This window comes from Hyaloscypha bicolor (assembly GCF_002865645.1).
Source record: "Hyaloscypha bicolor E unplaced genomic scaffold K444scaffold_117, whole genome shotgun sequence".
Taxonomy (NCBI): Eukaryota; Fungi; Ascomycota; class Leotiomycetes; order Helotiales; family Hyaloscyphaceae; genus Hyaloscypha; species Hyaloscypha bicolor.
Window position 1 is genome coordinate 180,325 of NW_020194619.1, and position 18,684 is coordinate 199,008.

The 18,684-nt window shown below is 49.3% G+C and overlaps 4 protein-coding genes across 4 annotated transcripts; 2 read left to right on the forward strand and 2 right to left on the reverse strand.

The window, feature by feature from the left end:
• The first annotated feature begins 54 nt into the window (after positions 1–54).
• Positions 55–1,726, forward strand: K444DRAFT_34791 (uncharacterized protein). The gene is made up of 5 exons (XM_024872082.1): positions 55–507; positions 555–861; positions 929–1,043; positions 1,100–1,277; positions 1,326–1,726. The coding sequence occupies exons 1-5, from the start codon at positions 253–255 to the stop codon at positions 1,605–1,607; spliced, it is 1,137 nt and encodes a 378-aa protein (XP_024733670.1). The 5' UTR covers positions 55–252; the 3' UTR covers positions 1,608–1,726.
• A 1,897-nt stretch (positions 1,727–3,623) lies between these two features.
• K444DRAFT_535349 (uncharacterized protein) lies at positions 3,624–6,632 on the forward strand (the record flags this gene model as incomplete). The annotated part of the gene is made up of 1 exon (XM_024875282.1): positions 3,624–6,632. The coding sequence occupies one exon, from the start codon at positions 3,624–3,626 to the stop codon at positions 6,630–6,632; it is 3,009 nt and encodes a 1,002-aa protein (XP_024733671.1).
• Positions 6,633–7,314: 682 nt separating this feature from the next.
• On the reverse strand, positions 7,315–8,654 carry K444DRAFT_535141 (Actin/actin-like protein; the record flags this gene model as incomplete). The annotated part of the gene is made up of 4 exons (XM_024875264.1): positions 7,315–7,377; positions 7,430–7,744; positions 7,793–8,248; positions 8,349–8,654. 4 exons carry the CDS (start codon positions 8,652–8,654, stop codon positions 7,315–7,317), a joined length of 1,140 nt encoding a protein of 379 aa, XP_024733672.1.
• Positions 8,655–10,439: 1,785 nt separating this feature from the next.
• Positions 10,440–10,883, reverse strand: K444DRAFT_644542 (uncharacterized protein; the record flags this gene model as incomplete). The annotated part of the gene is made up of 1 exon (XM_024884976.1): positions 10,440–10,883. One exon carries the CDS (start codon positions 10,881–10,883, stop codon positions 10,440–10,442), a length of 444 nt encoding a protein of 147 aa, XP_024733673.1.
• Between the last annotated feature and the right edge of the window lie 7,801 nt (positions 10,884–18,684).

An 18,684-nucleotide genomic window follows, 5' to 3' on the forward strand; every position in this document is an offset into this window, starting at 1 on the left:
TCTTTCTCTTTTCCAACCTTCAGTCCTTCTTTCCTGAGAGATTCTACTGCGAAATCGACTTTCGCTCATTTTCACTGTGCATATTCTCGAGATTCTCGTCACCACGGCCCCAACGACCATACAACGAGGACGACACTCATTGAAGACTATTGTTATAGGATTGGGAAAGCATTGATTGCTTAGGAGCGTTGAAAGAGAGAATAACTTCAAACCGCCAACACCTCATCCTTTGAATCGATCACCATATCCAAAATGCAGTTCACCACCTTGTCTGTGGCCCTCTTCGCGGCCTTGGCCACCGCTCACCAGCATGCGGCTCAACACTTCCACCCTCGCCGTCAAGGGAACTCTTCGACCACTGATGCTGGTGCTCAAACAACGTTGACTGTCTATGCCGAGGTCACCCACACAATTACAAGCTGTGCGGCCACCATCACAAACTGCCCAGCAGGCCATTCAGAGGCCACAAATGTGATGGTGGTCACAGATACCATTACAGTGGATACGGCATGTATATCATTGAATATTTGTGGCACACTCCTAATAGTCTACAGACCGTCTGCCCTGTTACCGAAGCCGCGTCCGCAAGCTCAGCAATCTTGGCATCATACACAAGTGCCTCGGGTTCAGCACCTCTATCTTCACCAAGCACTTCTTCCACAAACGGAGTGGCAGGTGTCGTAACAACTCCTTCTTCTAACGCCACCGTACCAACGTCGCTAGGCACAGGAGTTGGTGTCGCTTCCACGCCTACAGCTTCTGCTTTGAACGGCACTGTCCTCACATCTTCAGCCACGGAAATCCCTGTGACTTTGACTTACACGCTTGGATCCGGCACATCCACCACCGTTGTTACAACCAGTAAGCTCTATTCATCACGGGTCTTTAATTGTCCTATTACAAAGGAGCTGACTTCTCGGTCTCTTAGCCATCGCAAAGACTCAAACCGCCACTGTCTACGCCACCCCGGCCGCTTCTGGCAGTGAGTCCTCTGGTACGTCTGGAGAAGGTGGGAACAATAACAATGCGGTTTCGCCCACTGAGTAAGGACAAACACTTAAGACAATGAGAAAACGCAAAGTATTGACTCGATCTTTAGCAGCACCACCACGTTGACCCAGTTCTCAACGTCCACCAAATACATCACTGTCTCCCAAGTCGCCACTGGATATCCGGCCGGATCTACTGAAGCAAATTCTGGAGACGTAGCAGGTAGCTCTGGAGCAGTTTGCGCTCCAGTTACAGTTACAGTCACCCAAGCTGCGCTGACCATTACTGTGGTAAGTCTTTCCTCCAACTTCTGGAACCGATACTAAATCGTCCAGACCGAGACGGCTTCACCGGTCGCCGCAACTCAGAACTCAGGTGCTGCCGCCTCCGGTGCCAACGTGAACGTAGTTGCTTCCCCCTCAAACCCCGGCCCTGTCGTGGTTCTTTCTACTGCCACTGTTGTTCCCGTCCCAATGTCCACTGGATCCCCATACGGTAATGGAACCCAGACAGTTACCAAGAAGAAGTGCAGCAGCATCTTCCCATCCTCAGGATTCATTTCCAAGGCGAAAATGACTGGTACTGCGCCGATTACGAAGGCTACTGATAGCTACTAAACCCTTCGTTTGCCATGATTGGGGAAACGGGGGACGACGAGTGGGGAGATGGAACAAAACAAATCTTTGCCTTCTTCTTGTTCCTTTAGACTTTTTTGGTGCCTTACCTTTGGCATTTTGCGTAGATGGAATCGATATCTAGAGAGTTTGCTATGTACATGAAATTAAGTATGTATGCAGCTTTCTATTTATCTGTTCATCTGTCAACAACAAACACAACAACCGACAAGCGACGCATCACCAACCGGTTTGGGAATGGCGTTCTAAGATGAAAAATGGGGAACTGGAGGCATGAATGGAAGCACAGGCGTGTCTTTCTGTTCTGTTTCTGTATTGTACAGATGCAACGAACACTATACCCGACAAGAGGCTTCTTCTGATGAATGCGATGAGATGTGGTTGTGTTATCTTCTTGTATATAAGACTTATCTCAAAGTTGGCAAAGGACTCAACGTGCCAGAGTATCATGAGCTTGATGTGATATGATATCGGATGAGCTCGACATCTCGAACTATTTTTCATAATGGCGAAGTGATTAAACAGCACTCGCTGCTCTTCCAGAATTTCCTTGGCTCTTTCACTACGATTGTACCGGTATCTTTTGGACATTCGAAGTGTGATTCTAGATCACGCTTTTGTACGTATGTAATCAAGCACACATGGAATCACGTAAGCTAGTTCGAGCCTAAAGGGCCCGAACGTGTAGGAATGGAAACCTTACGTCCTTTTTACCCTTTCCAATCACATATGGTAGCAATGCCATAAAAAGGCTCAGTTTTAGCTGAGATCTTGTACTAGAACTCTACTCCGGAGTTTTCAGAGATCCTTTTTATCTGATCTAGTCTTTAGAGAAGGGATAACAGCAAGAAATACCTCCTCGAACGAAAATGGATCCTTTTTATCTGATCTAGTCTATGGTAAAGGGATAACAGCAAGAAATACCTCCTCGGACGAAATAACTTTGGGATGAAAGGGAGCTATTGGGAAGCTTGAGCAAGCTTGAGGCTTTGCATTTTCTTTTATTGCACGAATTTCAGGGGCAAGTTCGTTTTTAAGTAGGGGAGGATGTGATTCCAGATTATGCTTTTGTACGTAATCAAGCACGCGTGTAATTACGTAAGCTCGTTCGAGCCTGTTAAGGGCCCCAACATGTAGGAATGGAAACCTTATATAGGTACGTCCTTTTTACCCTTTCCAATTACAGAAGCTCAGCATGTCTTCATGTGATCGAGCTTTGGTCACTTACTCTGCAAAGTTCACGGACTGCTGAGTTAATGGGAGATTGGAACGCCAAAATTAAAGCTCTAGCTAAACTTCTTGTCTTGCTATAGGATTTCGTAATTGTGAGGTTGATTCTATCTCCGACTTGTCATTGGTGTCAGGAACTTCTCTAGTTCGGATGATCCGCGAAAATCTTCTGCATGTGGCAGGCGGTCAACACCATCGTGTGCAACAAAAACAAGACAGTCAGAGTCGCATTAGTATCATATGTAAGTTTCAGCGTCGAATTATGGATGCGATTGTCACGCTGCGCCTGTTTGAGCTCAGGTGATTAAGGGATCAGGAGCTGGAAAAATAAATATATAATGATTCTGGTTGCTTCTGTCATGTGGGTTTTCTGCTCTGTAATCCTGGTGTGGCTGGAAACCGGTTCCGGCCTAGCCGCTGACATCCCGCAAGCGTCACGACTGAGCCCTACACTTGACGACATCGAACCCAAACTCCAACCTCCTCCTTTTCTGCCTTTAGGCTTTGCCTGTTGTTCGACTCATTCCCTTCTCTGTATACTGTTTGGGGACTAGACCAGGGTTTTGATCCAACGCTTCCTTTTCCAGAACCCCACTTTGCCATTCGTCATTCTTCTTTCTGCGACAGACAGACAATACCTTCATTCACTTCGAATCGAAACACTCACATAACAGCTCGTTACCCGACGCCTGCATTCAGCATACCCGTTCCCGGACTTCTTTGTCTCAGTTCAACTCACCAATTCACGCCCCATCACCACCATTAAAGATGCGTCGCGCTTCGCAGGATTTGAGTGACCCAGATCGCAACCTGGCCGAATCAACAGGCCACCCCGCCGATATGCCAGGAGACACAGATCTCGACCTCATCACCGAGGAGTCAAACGATAACAGGATACACACTCCGCCTCCTCGGATCGCAGCACGCTTTTATCGACCTTCAACAAACCGCCGTAAGTCCTCTGCCGCGTCCTCCCGCCGCAATTCCGTATCCTCTGCACATTCCCATCAGTCGCATGCCTCAAGTCGCCATGGCGGACCGCAGAGCAATTATATCGCGCAACACTTGCGCCGCGCCTCCATCATCGAAGATCGAAAGGCAAGATTGGCAGATAGAGCTGCTCACGCGGAGAAAGTGCGCTTGAGAGCTGCATTGGCAAAGGCGGCGCCTAGGAGCACAACAAACAGCGAGGAGAGGGCTCTAGCTGCACAGCAAGCACGGGAGAAGAATCTTGCCGAGATCGTGGCAGCATGTGCGGAAGAGGTGAAGAGAGCCAAGGGCATTGCGGAGAGCATGAAGGAGAAGAGAGAGGCTGAGGGCAAGAAGCTAAGGCGAGAAATGGAAGAGAGGCTTGCCGAGGCCGAGAGAAGACGAGAAGAGATTCTGAATAGAGGTAATGGTAAGAGAGGGCGTTCTCTCAGCCACCCAAGGAAGAGCACGTCGCCACTACCAACCGTCCGTGAAACCATCAGCGAAGCCACGGCCGCTGCCAGGATACAACAGAAATGGAGGGTACATCAAAGATTGAAGGCGGTAAAGCACTTCGCAGCATTAGGTCTTACGATTGACAGCGTTCGAGAAACCTCATTTGAGAAAGTAGTCGATTTACTAGCGCAGGAGAAAGTCTTAGTGGGCACTGCGCAGATACTGAGGATTTGTGGATTGAAGGAAGGGGAAACTGGCTCGGTCAATGAGATGACTGCGGTCCGGACTTTCCTGAGCGCTTTTCTTATCCTGGGTCATCCGACTCAAGTCCTTAGCGGTAAAGGCGACATTGGCGACAATGGCCAGCAGGAGCAGGTGGGAGCGTTACCGATGAGAAGAGATGATCTGGCTAATCCGCAGTTGCAGGACCTTGTAGCCAAGGCCCGAGATTTGCTCATTTCTTTTGAGAATGTCTTGTCACGGTTGAACGCTGCGAACAACTATACGCCTCCTCCAGCACAGTTGTCTACACTGTCAGAGGTGTACGCTTCTTTCTTTAATGCTTTCATTGCTTGGAAGGCTCGAGATTCCTCTACTCTCATCGACATGATGGTGTTACAATTCGTTGAGTTGGATTCCATATGGCAGTCAGTCAAGGATAGTACCGAGGAAGCGGTCACCGAATCATACCGCGATGGCATCCGAGAAAACCAGCTCAAATTGATGGTCAGAATCAAGAGACTTGCTGGTGCCGTCCAAGGCAAGAAACTGATTACGAACGCTATCCGGGAAGCACGAAAGGCTAGAGCAGCAAAGAAGCCTACAGGCGACTCACGACCTCGAGCAGCAGATTCTCCTGCGCCCAGTCAACCTAACATTGACGAGCTATCTGCAGCCGAGAAATTAGTTACATCTCACTTGCAGACGTTGACGCCTCCCTCGACACCACCTAGACATCGACAGTCGAAAGCCGATCAGCTACGGCTTTTCAGGCCGATACTTCCGGAAAATCGGGTTCTCACTCACGAGGTGGCTATCAATCGAGAATATCGCATTGAAGAGGATGCTCTTGAAGAAAGAACCTCTACCATGCACGCTATCTTCGACGTGATGCGGCAAGAGCTTGCGGCAGGGAACAGCGATGCTTGGGTCCTTGCCATGGCCGAGAATATCAGAGTCAGACTCCAGCAGCTTCTCAAAGAGGGCAATTCGATGCATAAACTCGTTGGTGAGGCTCTCGACAGCGAGATTGTTGCAAGAGAGCTCCACGGTGGCTCTTTCTCATATGAGAAATTCTTCTCTTTCATGGCCAGCCTCCTTCCTCGCCTCTGTGCGCCCTTCAGAGATGAGGAAATTAAAGACATCGTGGAGAAGAAGATGCAAACGGGGGATGTGGTCGATCGATTGACCGCTTTGATGCACGGGATTGACCTCATGCAACTCGATTACGCAAATTTCATGTTGATGCAAGCAGCTCCTGAATTGGTCAAGAATGCTGGCCAATATGAGACATCACGATTCGCCGAGTTGATGGAAGAAACGTCAGGCAAACTCTCAGCAGCAGAGGCTGCATGGGGAGAAGCAAGAACGAAAGTTCTGGCTGAGAAAGCCAGACGGGATCCTGAGAATGTCGACTTACCACGAAGTCGACCTACGCCCGAGAAGATATACGCTCAAATGCTAACCGATATCTTCACGTCTCTGGACGCCTCAATCCCCATCCCTGAGACATTGCAGCTCGACACCAAACGCATAACTCGCATCCGAGCTGACGTCCTACGAATCATCACTTCAGGAGCAATCCTTCTTCAATGCAAGAATCTCCTCAAGAGAGACGTCCGCAGCCAATGGAAGACAGAGGCAACCCGCATTTTCTCCGTACTGGAAAACGCCAAAGGACCAGAGCAAGCATCACAAGGCATTCAAGCCGCTCTCGAGTCTTCACGCTCAATGCCAGTAGCGACGAAAAACCACATCAGAGAACTCGTTGCTCGGATCGTGTCCGCCGCTGCAGCGATCTCCATCTCGCCATCACCAACTGCCTCTCCATCTTCTGCTCCAGCAGTGACCGAACTCCGAGACCCCGTCATGAGACTCCTGATGACGAGACTCCGGGGCCACATTCTCGGCCGTTTAGCCGCCGCGACGGAGAAGGAGAAAGTCAAGAGCGCCAGTACGGCAAGCGAGAGCCTTGCAACTCTCGGATTACCTGAGTTCGTGCATAAAGTTGGAGCAATAGTAGAGGAAATCAGGAAGGTCGGCTTGTGCGATAGAGAGAGTCATGGGATGTGGTACGAGGTCGTGGCGAGGAAGGCTGAGGAGGTTGAGGCTTCGGCCTCTGCAGCAGTATGATAGTGATAGGAGGAGCATCTGATTTTGGAATATGGCGTTTATGGGGTAGATTGGTGCATATTGTTGGCGTTTGGGTTGTTGTCATGGTCTGCTTTGGGCTTGAGGGTGGGATGGATGGGTTGGGCTGGGAGGTGATGACTATGATCCCCCCCTTTTTTTCGCATCAACTTTTCAGTTGGGGTCGGGGGACGAGAGGGATGGCGTGTGCATTTGGCATTTTGGGGTGCATACAGCATTGTTTTTATATGGAGAGGGTTTATGAATCGGAAATCACGAGTGCATGTCACATAACCTGTTGCTTCCTTCTCCTTTGAGTGACTGACTGGGTATCATTGATCTAGCATCTTCTCGGACACACTTCTTTACAATTTTACACATTACGAGATCCTCCCTGAACGCCCATTTCCTGGCCCTCGCCCTTGAAATACATATCTATATCAACGGGACAGCGCTCAAATGCTTGGGAGTCGCTAGTAGGCGCAATTTGTTCCTCATTCAAAGGAACGATGGCCATCGCAGATGGATTGTCGACCTGTAGTTTCAGTCTGCAGCTGGTTCAAGGTCCACTTCCAAAAGACCGGCTCTACCCCTGGTATGCCACGTCGTAAGAGCCTGCTAGTCTGATGGTATGCTATTCGGGATGAAGGAAGTTTTAGAAGAAGAGAGGGCAGGTATTCAAGGATTATGTGAATTTCGTGTGGATGATATCCGGATTTTCGTGCCAGTCATCGATGCTGACCCACATCTAAAATCAAATTAGCTCTCTGCATTCAAATCACCTCCAACACACCACATACCTTTCTGAAAGTACTCAGTCCCGCCAAAATACTACCTCCAATCCAGGTGGAATATTTCCTTTCCGGCGGCGCAAAAATCTTGATCCTCATATCCTTCACCGCTAACTTCTGCACCTCATGCAGTAACCTGTCACCAAAGCCCTTCGTCAATGTACTTCCTCCAGACAAGACAATATTCCCGAATAGAGATTTCCGCAGGTCGAGATCCGTGCGGTTTATGGCGTCCACGACAATTTGGTGGATGCCGGGGTATTCGAGGCCTATGATCTCGGGATCGAACAGGATTTCAGGGGCGCGGAAACGCTCTGCGCCAATCTGTTTCTTGTTAGCAGAAGACCTTTAAACAATGCAGCCTAGGCTTACCTTGATCTTATTCCCATCAGGCAGGGCATACTCCACCACCTTGCCATCTCCAACTTTCGCACCAGACCATTCCTTCTCTTCCCTCTTCGGGTCCGCTGCCACGTAGCTGACTTTCTCCTTAATCATCCTCACTACCTCTTTCTCGGCACTCGTGTGGAAAACGTATCCTGATTTCCGTAATAATAGCTGCATGTACTCTGTGACGTCTCGCCCAGCTACATCTATCCTCCGTATTGAGCTCGGCATTGCAAATCCTTCGTATACCGGTACAGCGTGTGATACGCCATCTCCTGCATCCAGAACTATACCAGTAGTTCGGCCAGAGGCATACAGTGAGAGAACGGCTTGAATGGATGTATAGAGTGCGGGGACGTTAAAGGTTTCGAAGAGGATTTGGGCAGCAGTATCGCGGTTACTTCGAGGATTGAGAGGCGGTTCTGTTAATAAGACAGGATGCTGCACTTTCCGTTAGCAATCTGGTCTCTTGATCTCCTGGGTTTAAAATCAAGCTCTCGATAAGCTCAATTCCCCTAACTCGTGCTGGAGGTATGCTCACCTCTTCACTCAAAGTTTTCAGTCCCTCCCCATACACCCACTCCCAAATCCTCTCCATATCATCCCAATCCGTCACAATGCCATGCTCCAACGGATATCTGATCTTCAACAGGCCCCTCAACTCCTGCGCCCTCTGTCCAATAAACACATCTCCTTCTAATGCGCCAGCTAGCACTCTGAGATGTTTCGGCCGCCCGACAAAAGAAGGGAAGTAACATTTGGGGAGGTCGTCGCCTGCGAAGCCGGCGCGGATTGTGCCTGAGCCGTTGTCCAGGACTATGGGGGCATTGTGGAGGTTGTCGGCCATAATGTTGGGGAGCCTGGGGCTCACGGCGCGTTAGGTAGAACGGAGTGTGGGGAAAACCAGCGTTTAGGCGTGGTCTGAAGAAGGAGAAATAGTTTATGCCTTCGAATTTGGCAGAATAGGGTCGTGGGCGAGATGAGCGTGGTCGTGATTTTCGTCTCCTGGATCTTAAAGCGCGTCCAATTTGGGGTTCGCCAAAATGTACGCGACAGGGGTAGCTCTCGCGTTCTAGCCTTTTTGGGATCTGCAACCTTCAACTCCTTCCTCTTCCTCCGCGATGAGTCTTGATCCTTGATTCTGACTGAAAATGTCAAAGGCTGGAACGAGATGCAAGTGCAGCAATGAGCAAGACTCGTAACTTCGTCACTCCGGCGAAAATATGCAAGTGGTCCTCTTTTCCAGGGAATGCACGTATGCTCATCACAACCTCAACAGTTCTCCTTGATGTCTACACAAATTTTCTTTGTCCGAGATGCTTCAGAGAAGACGTTTTAGCAATAGAAGACTGTGCTTCATTATTAAGTTTTTTGACAAATCTCAAGTATTTGCTGGGTACGCCGAAGCTCTCACCTCATCCGCTCATCACATGAGAGCCATTGTCACGCCCTAGAGATTCAATCCTTCATCAACTTATGGTCATAAACGATTCTTGTTTCCAATCCACAGTGAAAGTAATTTCGGCCAGTTTTTCTTCCTCTAGATTTCTTTGACATCAGTTCTGCCCCTCCTTCCCTCGAAGCATCACATGACGTGCTATCACGAGTTCTCTTCTCCATTCCCCTGGGAACAACAGCACGCCTGGAACGGTGGAACTTGAACCCTCCTCTCAACCATGCCAAGAACCCCATCCCAATCTGGCACCACGCCACCTCTGCACACACCGCAAATCATTACGTTACACAACCCCCTCCCCCGCATTTCCGGGGCCAAATCCTGCATTTTTGTTACGGCATCGTGGATGGAAGGCTACGAAAAGAAAGCTGCAGAGTGCATTGTTAGCCTTGGGTTTCGACACATGGTGCAGGAGTTGAAATAAGATGATTGCTGTCACTGTTTATTGGTCGGGCGGGCAGGGCGAGGGGCTGTTGCCCGAGTGTTGTCGTGTCAGGAGGAAGAAGGCTGGTGTTGGGAACACAGCACGTTGTAGGAATTGGGTGACATGTCACTGCCTTAAAACAATTCTTCTTCTATTCCGCCCTGGATAGCCGAGGGACTTTTGGCATTCCACGTTGAGAAAATTCTTCGTGCAACGCAGTCAGAGCTGAGACGGAAAAGCTCTATAAAATGTGTACTGTAGATTTGGGTCTTTATTCTTCTTTAACTCGCTATGTGTGACTGCCCATCCTCTTTGACACCTTAACCCAGCTTGAAGTAAAACCTCACCAGAAAATACAAAAACAATGACAAAATGCCGGGTATATACAAAAAGATCTTGGGGTATTTCCATCACTGTCGCTGTGTCGCCGCTGACAAAGGAAGAGATCCATAAAAAATCACCAAGCCAAGAAACCTGGAGTCTGCCAGCCAGTATTGCCTTGAGGTCCCAAGCTTTTCCCATTCCATAGTAATACTTGTAAACCAACGCCGTTTATGCATGCCGCTTTTTTCTGAATTTCGTTGCGCCGTGACAAAAGAGGAGAGAAGAGCCGTCATCGTAAAGAGAGGCGGGGAAAAGCACCAACCCGCTGAAAACAATGCAGGCTCATTATGCCGGGATGATACGAAAGCCATGAGAAGACGCCGTGTCGCTGAACGGAAGATATGTAGATGGGAAAAGGATCAGAGCACTTAATGCTGGCGCTCAAAAGTGTGGCTCAAACGACCAAAGAATCCACTTCTGGAGCTGGCATCGCTGCCCGCTGAGGAGGTCGAGTCCTTGCGTCCGGAGCCGGCACGAGCGACAGCATAGTTGCCTGCTCCCCCTCGGCCAACGTGCCATACGCCTGACTCCTTCAATCTCCTCTCTCGGGTAGATTGACGCTCTAGCTCTTCATCGAAGGAGAAGATTGCTCGCTCGCTGGGCTCGTGAATGTTTCCTGCCCCACCACGTCCGCTGGAGAACCTGGAGGTCGACTTTGGGAGTCCGGTCTCGAGAAGAGAGGCTGGACCGCGTGCAGAGGTACCGCTGCTGGTCTTAGGGGCTTTGAAGGTGTTTCCTGCACCGCCACGGCCGGAGTGGACGTATTTGCCTGTGTGTGGGTGAGGCTCGGTGATCGAGTATTGGGATGGCATTGTGGTTGTGGTTTGTTCGGATGTGGCAAGCAGGTTGATGTAATAGTATTCGAGGGTATATGCTCAGTGATGGCGATCAATAGACGTATGAAGGGAGGTAGATTTGGCCAAAGGTAGGTGCTAAGCTGTAGAGTTATTGCTTGATGGTGAGTAGGGGAAGCTTCCTTGTATAGCAAGATGATGGGGCAGTCCTTTATACCTGAGCTCAGCTCCCACTTCGTCGAGTCATCAGGAAAAAGTCTTGCAGGCTTCTCATCACGATGTTTCGAGCTTTGCAGTTAATGGAAGCCGCCTTGCCGTTAGCTGAAAGACGAGAGGAGGCGTTGATTGACGTTCAGGGGCTAAAGCAGACCGTGCCTGGTTGGGCGGGCTGTGAGTGGTGGGCCAAGCGGATCGATTTCGTAACAGCGAGGCCACGCAGGCAAATTCAAGCGCAAATTCAATTGTCATTACCCCCAGGAAACTCCAGGACTGGATTTGCTGTGCAGCATCGTGAGATTTTGTCAGCGGTTCTGGCGTGTTCGCAACGCTTCGCAATCTCGCCCTTCCCTCCGGTGAGAGCTTTGCATTGCTGAATCAGAGCCCATCATGTGGCAAACGTGCTCAGGGCACTGGAAGACATCATTTGACTTAGCTTCCATGGCATTGATCACGCAAGGTACATTCTGGATTCCAGCCGGATTTCAAATCGTACAAAAGCAATTTCTAGATGCTGTGAGGCCAGAGGTGTTTCTCTTCAGCCATCGTGATCTCAGAAACGCAATATTCTCCACAATCTCCACATTTTGGCCCACCGAAAAACTTTGAGTTTCACCAAATACTCGGATGTTCAGGTACCGGGTGACTTGACTTGATCAAGTAAAATCCGCAGGTAGCCGCAAGTCCTTGATAGAACTTTGCAGAGCGTTGACGTAATTCTGGAGCAAATTTCTCCGCCTTCCAGAAGACTGAGTAGCCGAGCAAAGCCCAATTCGCATCTACCCGCCTGTGCTACTAGTCGGCGAGCTCCTGGAGTTGCCATTTTTTATACCAAAATAGGACTAAATGAATCTCTTTTGGTCCTGGGGGCCTGTTTCCCCGCATTTTGTCGATATAGGTGCATGGCAACGACAGCGGCAAGAGACTTTTGAGACGAGCCCTCCCATAATCTTGGCAGGAGAAACGTGGTCATGAGATGTACTACATACCGCGCTTTTGCACACCGAGAACAACGCCAACGGCTTCGCAGCGCATCGTAGAAGGTCACATGGCTGTGCACTGGCTTGAGCTGAACTCGACAGGCTAGGTGAAGATATCACAAGTCATGAGTCGGCGGTAAGGAGTCAGCCTCCAGATCCCCCTCACACGAATTTGGAGCGTCCTTTACAAAATTCAGAAAAATCAACATGGTTCTACTGTACCAGCTCCAGTAAATTTATACCCCAAAGATGAGTACTAATTTAGATTGAAACCGTGGAGAACCGCTCAAGCCTGGGAGGTTATATGGATATGTCCCCGCACTTGAGAAATTCGATAATTTTAGGGGTTTTTTTTCCCATCTAGACAAAAAAATATTACCGCAGATTATTGCAGTGCCTTCTCAGAAAACAGACCCATTTTCATACTGAGAATATCCACGGTTGTTTACCCCAGGCTCTTGAACAGGCACAACCGATTCTTTAGGGAAACGCTCCTCATTACTTATCAGTGGACGGTTTCTCAAATATCCGAAGAAGTGGTCACAAGTCGACTTCGACCCCTTAATGAAACATTGACCTGTAGACTTCCTGTCGGCGAGTCCGTCTCTGTTCTTAGCTCTGAGACATAACACACAGGCTGTGCATGAAGACCACGAGAAACTCGTGTTACTGTTGTCACCAGCCACATTTGGCGTAGTTGTTACCAGCAGGGGAGCGTAGCCGCGCTCTTCATGGTAAGTCCAGCCTTGACGTCTTGCCATGCCGTTTGGTCAAACATGTGAGACTTCCTCCAGTTTTCAACGAACTCAGAATAGCCACCACCTCTGGTTGAGAGCTGGAAACCCCTTCCATTGCATATCTCCCAAAGCCATTCAAGCAACTTCACCATGTACAGAGCACTTGCCTCCCTGGCAAGCATTTTGAGCTTCCTCTGGTATAGTAAGTCAACGACCATCCGCATGATGAGCTGGATCCCGCCAGTGAGTGGACTAGAGGTGGATATGATTTGGACCGTGGCTGGGGAATAATTTCGAAGAAGCCTTCTCTGTCACGGTGCCCAGGATTTGTGCTGTGAGGGTGTTTGCATAAGGTCCTGCGCGCGATCGTCAAAACATTGAAATTTTTCGATGTGAAAGGCAGATAAAAGAGAATCGCCTTTGGAGAATTTCTCTAGGAACCTTCATAACGTAGCTAATTCCGATACTAGATGGCCTTCAAGAATACATAGCCTAGAAATCATCAGAAACGAGGTAGTTACATGTCTCCAATATTGCCATCAAATATGGAAAAGCTGATATGATAAAGACTCGAGGCGGGCAATGAAGACCCAAGTTCAACGTAGTCGATTCGGCCTTCACATTCAAGCACCACCTCATGAGAGAAGCTCGGCATGTTGTCATGTTGTCCAACTCTTTTTCAAGAAGTTGGGCTGTTTCAGCGGAGAGACCGGCCACACATATGACAATAAGAGTGCGTTGCATGAGGAACTCGAACGGAGGGGACTGAATACTACATTGGAAAGTGCAAGTGCAAATTCCTGTGTGTATACTGAAGAAGTTTGGGGAAGAAGTAGGGTGGCCGGAGATACCCATATTTTTCGCTTAGTTCAAGGAGTGCAATTCAAGTCAGGGCCTGTGAGTACCAGAAGATAGTATGATCTCCGCGCAGCACAGATATATTCATCCGATTCGCATGGCTTGGACTGATGGATGAATAATTCCGATCAGCGGCTCTTTGTCCCCTTGCAGAAGAAACTAGTTCGCCCCAAATCTGCCACCTCTCAAAGGCCCGAATCCGGGATCCCATCGACAGAGCACGTATCATCAGTACATGGATCGTGACGACCAAGCTTTCTTTTGGATATCTTATGCATGTCTCGATTCCCGCCACAGATTATGCATTTATCCAGTAACTTCGATCAGTTGTGGTCACCGACGATCTTCACTTTCAGACGAGTGACTTGCTTCTGCCCTGTGCAGAGTACAGCAGAACCCACCAACAACGATCTCAACCTGCGGGTGAGTTGTTCAAGGTGGATTCAATAATTTTAAGATTTACGGCAAGGTGCCAGAGCTCGGCATGCTATCTTTGATACGGAAAGGGGCCGTCATTGATGGTTTGGTGATGGTCAAGGGCCATAATCCCATCAGCATGATATCACAAACGATTACTGGAAGTCGCGGTGGTCCAGTGGAAGTAGCCATTCTAGCATGTTCACACTGATCCGGTCCAGTAGTCTTTTCACCTGATACACTCGCTTAATGGATAGGGGCTGCTCTTGGTGGGAAACCATCGCCCCTACTATGTTGCCACAACGCAGGCATCGCTCATATGACTAAGCCACTGGTGAGGGAATCTGATATATTTTTCATCTTGCAAGTAGGTAACGGGATTACCGTCGGCCAGCTCACCGAGCAGGCATTCTCTCCCTTGATCGAAAAGACGACACCTACCAAGAAAAGCCCAAATTGCTGCCTGATACAACGTAACACATCTGGGAAGTCCTGAAGGCTGACACTCGACTTTTTCGTACCAGCCATGCTGCTCGACTGAGCAATAGGTTGTCGATGATCATTTCTCCTTCCAATCGTGAGTTCAAATGTCAATTGTCGCGCACACCGGAGAACCTGGCTGGGTTTGACATTCCTGCAGAAAAGAGTTACACAAGAACCAGTTGGAACTGGTCAGTCACTGCATCTTTCACTGCTTTGATTCTCATATTCACCACCGGAGATTCCAAGTCGCCAAATACACCAGCGGTGTGAGCTTCATGCAGAACGTTCATTCTTCAGTGCGGTGTCCGTGATCTTCCGCGGAGATTAGAGAACTTCCGAAGGCTTCGCCACGGCTGAACGCTACGTTGATGATGTGCATTGCACGAAGAGGGATTTCTCGCAGATCTCCGGTCTTGACAACCGGCAGTGCATAGTTGCGCTGGCCAGCCATCTTGGGGATCATACTACATACACAACAGGTCAACGTCCTGGATAAGGCCAAAGATCTTGTGATTCGGTTGGCGATCGGAAGTCTAAAGAAATTCAAGCGCCATGCTTACCCCATCTCCTTCATTTCTAACTTACTTGCTTCTCGGATAGCCCGCTATGCCATTTGTCCGAAATTTCATGATTGCCCAGTCGGCACGCCGAAGAATGAAATACGTGGACCTTTTAAATCCATCCCTCCTTTGATTCCGCGCTTTGTCACACCTTCGGCCAACTCTTGGATGCAATTGATGATCAGAGCCTTATAGTCAACCACTCAACCTCAAACGCTTCGAGTCAGCTTTCTCACCGTATCACCAAAGTCATACCGAGAGTCCACATGACTTCATTCTTTTCATAAGAGAAAAGAGGAACCCCCACGGCATCCTCTGTTGATTTCGGACACAAGATCATTATTGAAGGGGAATCCCATGAACGGAAATGGAGGAATACGGATTGTAACCTTCCCCCACGGAGTACAGCATTCGCAGGATAACCCTGCTGGGACGAGGCATATCACCTGGGCTGACCCATATCTTGATAGAGAAAAAGAAGAATCAGCTCTTTTTTGAGTGGTAGATGTGCCAGCCAGATCATACGTCTCACGTGTCACAGCAGAGAACCCCTCAAAGGGGTGTCGGCTGGACAGCCATAGAAGAGAAGTCAAGCCAATGAGGCAGAACACAAATCACATCAAAGAAAGAAATGAAATCGTGAATCTTCAGTCCGTGAGTAGCCCTCGCTACCGTTGACATAAACGGCTACGTCGTGGAACTTTATGAAGTTATACGTGTTGCAAATCAAGGCAACATAGGGCCAGCACGGCAGTAAGAAAGAGGAGAGTTTGGATTTACTATTCAAGTTACAGCGCATGGTGTCACGAAAAGAGATAGGATCAATGGCATGTGCCGGAGATGCCTCCGTTCAAAGATTCCGATGTCTTCTCCCAATGGCATCCCATCTCCCCAGAAAAACAACCCCAATCGAACGCATCCCGAGTCGTGCCACCTGGCCAGCCGCATGCTGTCCCTCTCTACATGCTCTCCGCTCTGCACGTGCATGTATTGTGTTCCAAGAATAAGGACCCAAGGTGAGCACACAGTGGCATTCATGGAATTCGTGAAGGATATTGATAAAGTCCAATTCAGGTCAGTGATGATAAGTGATACAGATACACGACCAGCGATCGACCTTAGATAACTTCATCCCGCCTGCAGGTACAACTCAACCATACCCGTCTGGGCCCATGACGCATCATCTCTGCTCAACGGTCCCGACATCATTGAGCTCTAGCAAGCCTGATACCAGATCTGAAAACACGTGTACAATGTAAACTCGAAAATAGGTCACGAACAAGAGCAAGAAAAAGTTTATATCCCAGGCTCTGAATATCGACCTCCCTTTCCACGAAACCCCACACAATCCCGAGAAGGAAAAGACAACAAATCAGATCGCTGTAGGCCGTGACACTCCACCTAATGCCTAGCAAGACTACCGTAGCCCTGCTGTCCCTGACCTTGCCAGCCTCCACCATTGCTATAGCCAGTACTGCCGCCACGCGCAGGGCTGTTAGACGAGGCAACAACTCCAGAAGCGTGATTAAGATATGGGCATGGACTGGGGATTGTTCCACTCCCGTTGCACGGCTTGCATTCCTTGACTCTGCGGGACGAGAATTTGTCACTATCTTCAAAATCGCAGTGGATGGATATGAAGAAGTTGTTCATACGAACGGAAGACTTACGAACGAGGGTTCCCACCACAATCTCGACAGGTAGTGCAGTGAATAGTGTTGCTGCAATCTTGTGGGCAAAATGGTTGTGCGTTAGAGGAGTAACTATGAGCCATTGCAATGGAAACGGCTTCGTTGTATTTTATGTAGAGTGGCGAAGGATGGGGTGCAATACAGGCTCTGCTTAAAGATGGCGGAGGCTTGATTGGCCGCTTAAGAAGAGTTTGAAGATGGTGGTGTAGAAGCTGGGGACTCGAGAATGACTGCACTGATTTTGTGTCTGATGCCTGAAATATCTCTTCATCAAGGCGGAAGGACCCCCTTCTTATACTTCATCTTGTGCCCTGGCACACTCGTAACCAAGACCTAACCTCGCATCTCGGGTTGAATCAAAGATGTGCCCAAATTGTGAACATCATCGTTGGGCAACTTCACTTCGACGGAGCGAAGGAAGCTTTGGCAAAAACTTTCACACCGCTTTATGGCCGATTGGAGGGCCGACAGCTATTGATGCAGGCGCTGATATTGCACAGTGGTCTGCTGATAGAGAAACAGAGATCGCGTGGCACCACGACTCTCCCATTGCTCTGGCACCCACCCGACTGAACGGAACATAAGAGTGCAAGAACCGGGCTTGGCCGGCCGAATGCCGCCATTGCGATGGCTTCGGTCAGCCAGGACTTAATATTGGCCAAGAGGAGCGTTCTGCAAGCCTCCCGTCTGCATCCCGGTATCTATTCATGGAAGGTGAGGCCAGGTATGCAGACTAGGGAACGGAAAAGGTGTTTCACTATTGTGATCTCAAAGAAGATACGAATCATGATGAATGCCATTATAGGGTGACAACGGTCCGCTCTAGCTGCCGTGATCAGCCATACCTCCGAACTCGATCGTGTAAAAATGGTCGTATGGCAGGCTGTACCGTTTGATCCAATGTCATGGTAAGGTGTCAATCACAGACGCGAGAGGTCTGGGACAGAAGCCTTATGAATGGTCAGCATTGTGGCAGGGAGGTTACTTGCAGGTTGGCTCTCGGCTATTATGTTGTGTAGCAAGACTACTTCCTTTTTGTGGGAAGCGCTCAGCACCATTGGCAACTCTCCCACACCTCAAGAAATCGTGAGGCATTCCGGGATCGTGAAGAGCCGGCTGCCACGGTATGAAAATCGCGCCGATCGTTGTTCTCGTCGGGCAGCCCGGTCTGAAAGCATTTCTCCAACTTGAAGTGGCCATCCATAGTCAAAGGCGGGCAACTTGCGCATCTCTTGAGCCAATTCACTGCGCCGCCCGCTTGGACCGAAGACACAAGCTTTGTACGCCCTTCAAAAATAGCCTTTCTTTGTTCACAAAAGCACAGCCAACTCAAGACGATCGGGATCGAGATAAGAGAGAGAATGCCCTCACCTCGCGCCATGAGAGCTCCCACGTTCCAGACGGCTTCTAGTCGCTTCATGGAGTTTCACCGGCCTCCACATTCACTCGCGTGTATTCTTTACAGCAAAACGAAAGTTGATAGATTACACGTCACAGTTATGGGCCTGCCCGAATGGAGTTGCTGCCTAACCAAAGAAGCAAGCAGATGCGCCGAAATTCTGATCGCTCATTTCCCTCGAGGCCCTCGAGGCCCTGGGCTTGCAGACAGCAGTAAGGTACAGTACAATTCACTCAGGGTCCTGCGAGCGTACGCCACAATGAAGACATGCTTCAGAGTGGGACGGCAACCACATGGAATGGCCTCGGGGAACATAAATGAACATAACAAGTGTAATCTGAGACCTCGCTGGGGCTGAGGACGGCCAACTGCTGCCTGAAGCTTATTGTGGAACGCCGGCAAGACGGCCCAGCTTGTCCAGCGACTTAGGGCATATCTCAACAGTCACATCGGCAACATTATGATCTACTCTTTCAAA